This window comes from Octopus bimaculoides, chromosome 23, assembly GCF_001194135.2.
Source record: "Octopus bimaculoides isolate UCB-OBI-ISO-001 chromosome 23, ASM119413v2, whole genome shotgun sequence".
In the NCBI taxonomy this organism is placed as follows: Eukaryota; Metazoa; Mollusca; class Cephalopoda; order Octopoda; family Octopodidae; genus Octopus; species Octopus bimaculoides.
In genome coordinates, this window is record NC_069003.1 from 33,132,501 (window position 1) to 33,141,287 (window position 8,787).

The following is an 8,787-nucleotide window of genomic DNA, read 5'->3' on the forward strand; positions in this document are numbered from 1 at the left end:
CATTTCCCATTTATATCATTCTTTGATATTTCATACACATTCGCATTTGATACTATAGTTTCCAAAAAACTAAAATGTTTATTATTGCAATTGAATAGAAAAGGATAAATATGCTTTTTTCCAGTGATTCCCATTTGGGACTTTTTGGAAAATTTATCATAATTTCCAAATTAATTCACATATGAAGAAAATTTAAATACTATATATTATAAAATTTGGTAGAAACAAACTGCGTGGAAGCACATTAGAGGGATTGTTCCTGTTTTGGGGATTGCTGCCCAGTTTAACATCATCATCTGGCTCTTTTTGGGTGCTTTTGGCAGAGTCTGAGAGTAACTCTCTCTCTCTCTCTCTCTTTCTTCGTCCCATCCAGTCACAGTTCAGGGACTGAGCCCTTCTCTCTTCTTGGCTAAGCCATTAAAAAAATAAATACGTACTGTCGACACCACAGTTGTTGTTTTACTACTGTAAGAACTTCCAGGTGTGGATGTGGTAGTAGCAGCAGTAGTACTACTGTCTGAAGACTGCGAAGAAGGTGATGGCTTGGACACAGAGTTGAAAAAATCATCATCCTCATCCTCATCATTATCAAAGAGAGACAATGTCGTAGACTTTCTTGCAGGAGCTGGTGCCGGCTCATCTGGCTTCTCTTCTTTCTGGGAACAGGAACAAGAATGAATGGGATCAATACAGAAATCAATACATCAACAATAAAGAAATGCTTAACCCTTTCGTTACCGTATCTATTTTGAGATGCTTTGGGTTTCTTTCAATTACTTTAAATATAACAAAGAATTTAGTCAAAGAACTGTCATTCAGCTGGTGTCAGGAACATAAGTTGTGACTAAGGTTTGGTGGATGGTTTTAATTCAGAACTTTATTTGTTTCAGTCATTTGACTGTAGCCATGCTGGAGCACCACCTTGAAGGATTTATTCTATTGGTCTCATTCATGAACCGCTAAGTTACGGGAACGTAAAGACATCAACACAGGTTGTCAAACGGTGATGCAGGTGGAGACAAGTACAGACAAACACATAGATATATTGCATTATTATTATTATCATTATTATTATTATTATTATTATTAATATTATCATGTACAAGTATGTGTGTATTCATCGTTATTTTATTCAGTTTTAGAAAAATTGTAGCATGTCTTTAACAATTCTGGAGCATATTGAACTTATTTTGTGCTTGACCTTTGGCCCGCCCAATACACACACACACAGATGTAATTATTCAAAGGCAAAGACAGTGACGCCTATCTGGGTAGTGTTGCATCTGTTATGACACACCGCTTACCTAGTCACCTGGATTAAATTACTAACAGAGACGCCATCAAGAAATGCCTTTTGCATATCATTGTTTACACACACACACACACATACATACCACATGCACGCACATACGTGAATAAATTATTTTTTGAAGAAGACTTCAGGTTTAAGAGAAGAACACTGACCTTTTTGTCTTTTGCGAGAAGTTTGCTTGAGAATAAATCTGTACCTCCAAATATGGACACACCGCCAACTGGCTTCTTCTTCACGCTGCAAGAGATGGCAGATACAAGTTCAGTCAAGTGTGTATGTGTATGTGTGCGTGTGTGAATGTGTAGATGGTTATAATTCCAATCAGTGAGTCTCAAGGACGCAATTAACAAAAAAAAAAAACCTCTAAGATAACATAAAATTTACCTATATTTGTTTCTTCGTGTGTGTGTGTGTGTGTAGGGTATTATGAGAGGATGAAAAGAAGATTTTATGTCAGGGACAAACAGGAGTATTGCTATGGAGAAGATACATGGCTACCTCACATTTATATAATGGCAGGTAGCTTGTGCTATCCTGATGAGGTCTAATACATTGAAACATGTCCCCCACCCAATTCTTCTTTCATTGTAAGGGATGAAAATCAAGGTATGAGCCATGCAGTTAGTGTTCCATTAAATCTCACATCAATCACACTTCTGGCCTTGTATAGTCATTATTAATGGCCTGACCTTCTTAGACAAGACACACAACTACCTACAAACACATCAACATTTCTCTCATCATCAGTATAATGATCGTTAATAGCTTGAATTTAAACAAGACGCACTTCTAGATCAGATATATCAATAATTGTTAATGACTAGATCTTAGACAAGACATATTACTGTACTTTATAGAACTAAATTCAAACCAAGTTGTCGAAAGGCACCAAACTTACTTGTCCTTGGGTTTCGAAGAGACAAAGTCATCTTCACTGGAATCGAACAGGTCAGATTTTTCAGGTTTATCTGTTGTCTGAAAAGAAGCAGTGGAAAGAACGAGTTACAAGCAGACTCTGACTGCCCCCCCCCCCAACAACAACAACAACTACAATATTTGCATTTAAACACACACACACACCACCTACCACCATACAACCACAAGCATTAACCATTTGGAATGTCTTTTCTAAATGCTTCACCGACTGTGATAAGGACTCGATCATCAACATAGAGGAATTCCCAGGACAGCCAGTCTTGAATTCCTCTATTACAGACTAGAGAACTATAATAAATAGGAGGGATGTTTGAGAATAGGGTCTTTGCTGAACACCTACCTACCCACTAAATTTCTCACTGAACTCATTGCCAACCCTCACTTCACTGACTGAATTCCTGTCCAGGGCTTGCACCACTCTCACAAATCACTTCTATACACTGAGTTTTCTTCAAGACAACCAAACTTCAGATCATGGTACCCTATCAAAGATGTTCTCCAGGTCAACAAATGCTCGGTAGAGAGGTGTTTTTCTTATCTAAAAATTTCTCTTAGCAGCCGTTTCACTATGAAAAAAAAGCATCAGTCATACTATGATCTGGCATAGATCTGAACTGCATCTCATCTAAGTTGATTCTCTTCTTAATTGTGCAAATACTCTTTCCATTATTTTCATAACTTCATCCATCAGTTTGCTGCTGCAGCAGTTTTTTCCTTTCCAAAGAATCTCTTTTACCTTTGTAACAGTTGATGATTACACTGACTGCTGCACCAGCCATTGGTTATGTCAATGCCCTGTTTTAATTAATTAATTAACTGTAAGAGTGACTAGCTCAAGCCCTACCTTGCCAAATATTTTCAATGTTTTAATCCTCGCCACAATTATATATAATGGACCTGCTGCTTTCCCCACCTTCATATCATATATATATATATATATATACACACACACATTTTTTATTAATAATCTGCATAAGTTACAGAGTGACTCAAGGACGAATAGTTTTGTGCATTGGTACAATAAGTTTGAGAAGTGCACATACATGCACCCCCTCCCTACTCAATTACATACATACATACATACATACATACACACACAGAAACACATAGACATACACACACATACAAGGCAACACAACAACATCCCTCAAACGGCTCTGTCCTTGTAATGTCTGTTATTATCTAATAGCTTAATTTTGATCTTGTTAACCCACCGACTGTTTGATTCGTGCTGTCTCTCTTTGTTTCATGCTTCTACTTTATATTTTTACATATTAAGAGACACTGGGATAGTACCTATTATTTTAGCAATCCCTCTTAGGAGTTCTTTTGATAGATTTTGAGATTTCGGAATAATAATACCTACAGGAAGTTCAGAATAAATTTGGCAATTTTGTAAGTCTTCATTTTACAGAAACAGCTTGATATGTTGCTGAAGAGTCAATGGCATAGGAGAGCATAAAGATTGAAGTTGTAGTTGAGAAAAAGCTGTCATGGAGGACGGGAAGCCATCTGAATATTGGAAAAGAGTGACCTGTGCCATGATGATTCACACCAAGTCTCAAAATGCCAACGTCTTGATTGTTGCACAACGTTCTGTAAAGGCTGTAAGATGTGACATGGGCAGCTGCAGCGGAGACTAGAAAGCCATGGTCAGCAGGAAGTGGTACAGCAGGCGTTCTGACTGTGTCTGCATGCCAGAATTCATTTCCACATCTTTCAGCTGGGCCTTAGGCTCAATTCAAACAGCTACATGAAGTTGCTGGAGACAGCAAACCCTAGCTGGTGAAGGTTGATGCTGTAAGGCCAGATGGGTGGTAGCTGAATTTGGTTTATTGCCATGCCTCCGAAAAGCATCAGAAATGGCTGTCAGAAAATTTCTATGACTTCACCAGCTCCAATTTCTGTCCTCCTAATTCTCTAGATTGAAATCTCATGGATTACTGTGTAGTGGGGGCATGGTTGAGAAAGACACCAACTGCTCTGTCTTTAAAACCAAGGCTGATCTGGTGACCGAGATCAAGGAGGTATTTGAAGATCTTCCCAGGGACACAGTGAGGAATGTATGAACCAGATTGCAGAGCTATCCTGAGGGTGGGTGGCCACTCTGAGTAAACTGTTATCTCCCAGCCATAATCTGGTTGATATTTTCTGATTTTTTAAAAATACTTCCATTTTTGAATGTGATATTGGGTTTTGTTTTCCTTTTGTGCAAACTGTCAAATTTTGCCTGAACACCCTGTAAGTGTCACTATAAAAGAGTTTAAACCATTTTGTTGAAATTATGAACAACTTCCACAAGAAGAAGTCTAAGACAACAATGGTTGGAAACAGCCACCTATATTGCACACTAAATGTTCTGTTAACTTTGATTCTACTTCCATTCCACTGCCTCTCATCTGTAGCTTGACCAGTTCTCAGAAGCCATGCATCCATGGCTAACTTTCTCATTGCCCACAAGACAATATGGAAATAGGGTCATGTTGAAAGGCTTCACTAGGTCGATCTATATGAGAGGTGTTTGTGGTCAGATGAAAACTTTTTTGCAGTAAAGAAACTGACAGATTGACAGATGGGTGAGTAACTAGATACAAAAATAGACAGATATGCAGATAGACTGACAGATGTAATGACAGATAAGCAGATAGATTGACAGATGGCGAGAAGATAAGATAGATCAACAAGCAGAAAGATAAACACATAGATATACTGATAGGCAGAAGGGAGGACATAAACTGACAGACAGATAACAAATAGATAGATTGGTAGACAGATTGATAGATGGAAGGACAGATAGTTAGGTGGATGGAGAGACAAATAGATGTGTTTAGTTAAACAGACAACTACATAGGTAAAGAAATAATGCTGGATAGCCAGATAGATGAATATATATATAGAAGTGGGTGGTGATGTAAGGCTGGAGAAATGTCTGTGTAGAATTAATTAATACAGTGACCTCATGGTTTCCCAAGGAAACAGCAATAACAACAACAACATGAAAAAATCCTCAACCCAACAACAACAATAAAAATCAATGACATTAGCAACAACAACAACGACAATGACAAGCAGAGGTGGTGGTGGTGTGGGTGGTCATGGCGGTAGAGGGGCAAACGGCCAAAGTTGGCAATGATGGTCTCTGAACAAATATTAATATGATGCAGAAACTTTCTAATGACTTCATAACCACATCTTCTACTTTGATGTCTTTTCACTGACCACCAACCGTCCTATACACACCATCAGCAATGCTATCACACACTCAGCGTCATCGTTATCGTCATCGTAGTTGCTGTCATCACTTATAAAGCAGTCAAGAGTGAGAAAACAGTGATTACAGTTTTCAGAATACAAATGGCCAAAAAGGGGTTCCTCCAAGAGAATCTCTGGCATAATGTTATTCAACGGGATACATAGCTTGGAGATGATAGAGTGTCCCCAAGTCAAGTCGCTGCATCTCTGCATTGAGCGGTCACAGTCCTGGTGCTACAGACATGATTAGAATGTCATGGGAAAGAAGTGTAAAAAAAAAGAAAAAATTCTTCAAGCTGAGTCAACCAGCAGAAGACCTAAGGATATAATGGATGAGACGGTTGGATAATATCCATAGTCTTGGTTGATTTGTTGCTTGGGATTCCTTCTGATAGGACCCTATGGAGAAGGTGCCTGGAGACTCTACCGCTACAACCCTTCCAGGGTCAGTGGGCAGAGATGATTGGATGGATGAATATTACAACTTCCTGTTTATAATGAGTCAGTAATAGAGCTTCTCTATTGATAAAGGAACTGATCAACCAAATCTCCCTCCCTTGCTTTTTCACCTTCTCCGCAATAGGGACCACAGGAATCAGTGAAAGGGAATCTCTGCTCAATATATCACCATTATCACTTAATGTCTGTTTCCCACGCTGGCATCAGTCGAATGGTTTGACAGATGCTGGCAAACTGGAGGGCTGCACCAGGCCCCAATTGTTTTGGCTCGATGCCCTTCCTAATGTCAACCACTTCACTGAGTGTACTGAGCTCTTTTTATATGGCCCCCAGCAAAGGTGCTTTTTATGTGGCACCCATTCAACCAGTCCACAAGTGGCTTTAAAATAGGGGCCCACAGTAATCAGAGCTGAAGGAACTTTATAATTGGTTGGAAAGTTAAACATAAACTAAAATCCCTTCCTCCTCGACAACACACCACTTGTGGCCATGGTTGGAATATCTCTGATCTTAAGCCTGCTCCATCAGGGTCAACCTGGGGTTAAACACCATCAACATCACCCCCACTAATATAGTCATTATTATTATTATTATCATCATCATCATCACCATCATCATAATAAGCAACAGCATTCAACACTGCTAACATTGTCACTATATCACCGCAATAATCAGTCCTTCTCCACTCCCACCACCACCACCACCACCACCAATGCTTGTTGTTACTGTTGTCATCACCACTACTGCCACCGTCATCGTTGTAACTACCATTTTAAAAAACAACAAATACATAAATTACTCTGGAATCTCCTATAATAATGGTTTCTGGTCATTTGCCATCAATATATGGTAATTAGAACACTGTCCCATTGACCATCCAGCTTAAACTCCCCACCCCCACCCATCCATCCACCGCAATGACATCATACCATAGTCAAATGTATCAGTGTTTGATATATTGATCCATTCAGCATATCCAAGTCCAGCATGAACCATTAATGGATCAGAGAGTTTTTATTTTTTTACCAGCAGCATCACTACTGGTAGGGTGGTGGTGGTGGTGGTGGTGGTGGTGGTGGTGGTGATGTAATGTTGTTGTTGCTATGTTGATAGCAGTGTAAAGCTGGTGATGGTGCAGTGTTGTTGTTGTTGGTGGTAGTGGTGGTGGTATAGTGTTCGTAGCAGACTGGTAGTGGTGCAGTAGTGTTATTGTTGTTGTTGCTGCTATAGTGTTGGTAGCAGCCTAGTAGTGGTAATGGTATAGTGTTGATGATAGTGGTGCTGTAGAGTTGATGTTGTTGTAGTGTCGGTAACAAAGTGAACAACTGCAAAACTTTTTTTGGTAAAAATAAATTTAACACAACATAAATGTATTGAGTGCTCCTTCAATTAATGTTTGGTTGTTTTCATGCCTCACTATATACACACACACAATGATGACTGCCTCGGCTAGTCAGATGATAGCCTTTTCACAATAAAATGATAGTGGGACATCTGTATGTCATTGAATTTAAGTGACAAAAGCTTCTCACTTTTGTCACTTTCTCGGTCACCATAGTAGATTCCAGTGACAAGTACTTTTTTTTTTCTTTTCTACTCTAGGCACAAGGCCTGTTGTGTTCTTGAGCAAGACACTTTATTTTCATGTAGCTCCAGTTCACTCAGCTGTAGTGCAAATATATATATTATCTTCTGTTTGTTGACTGCTCTATTACTCTCAATATCTCGGCAGTTATTTATGTACACACATATGTACAAACCACACCCCATTATGATTTACATGCAAAAATAGATGCAGGTTCCCAAGAGAAAGAGAGGAAAAGATTCATAAGTAAAAGGAAGAATATTAACCGAAAGATAAATCGGTTAAAATATTGCCAACAGATGGGATTCTTTAAATTTCCATTTACTGAACCAAATCCATTCACAAGACACTGGTTGGCTTAGTGTTATAGTGGAAGGCACTTACCCAAGGTGCTGTACAGGGGGACTGAACCCAAGACCGCATAGTTGGGAAGGAAGCTTCTCAAACCACACACACATGTATTCATATATGTAAACTCTTAAAGAAATATAGGAAAAATAGGATGGGTGGATGCAGATTGTGGTATTTGTTTTGCCTACCTTGGCGTTGGATGGTTCTGGGACTGATGGCTTCTTTGTAGATTTACTGAATACATCAGCTATGGGGTCATCATCATCGTCATCGTCATCAAATAGGGAGAAATCAGAGCTTTTTGCTTTGCTTTTCCTGAAGAAAAAAAAAAAAGGCACATTTTCAGAAACCATGTTTTCTTGTGTGTTTGAAAGTTTACACAGAAACACACACAGATTTTCTTAATATTTTTAAAAGCACAAACATACAGATAACCTTAAACAACCCCCACCATCTAAACATACCCACCTGACCCTGTACCCAGCATTTCCAAGCCCTACTTCAAATTACCTACTCTTTCCAAATAGCCATGAATATATCACAAGAGGGTATTGATACGAAGGGCTATTTTTAGGTGTGGATGGACTGCCTAGCTGTAATGAAGACAATACAGGCTTTCATTTCATTCCATCTCATATCACACAAACACACACATGTGTACAGTAATATCTATCTATCTATCTATCTATATCCATCTATCTATCTATCTCTCCCCCTCTCTCTCTCTATCTATAATGTATGCATATGTGTGTGAAGTGCCATGCATGATGCTCTTAGCACTTGGATTACTTTGGTAACTATACTGATTAAAGGATAAAAAAAATGTGTATATGTGTGTGTGTATATATATATCTATATCTATCTATCTATATATATATATATATATATATAT

General features: G+C 38.7%; 1 protein-coding gene across 2 annotated transcripts in view; it reads right to left on the bottom strand.

The window, feature by feature from the left end:
- Positions 1 to 8,787, bottom strand: part of LOC106876955 (WASH complex subunit 2) — a 71,496-nt gene that overhangs the window by 10,509 nt on the left and 52,200 nt on the right. For both annotated transcript variants that reach the window (XM_014925725.2, XM_014925724.2), the window contains exons 18-21: positions 8,084 to 8,210; positions 2,211 to 2,287; positions 1,465 to 1,549; positions 438 to 656 (exon numbers count right to left, since the gene is read on the bottom strand). In XM_014925725.2, coding sequence (XP_014781211.1) covers positions 438 to 656; positions 1,465 to 1,549; positions 2,211 to 2,287; positions 8,084 to 8,210 — 508 coding nt within the window. The remainder of the gene's footprint in view (positions 1 to 437; positions 657 to 1,464; positions 1,550 to 2,210; positions 2,288 to 8,083; positions 8,211 to 8,787) is intronic.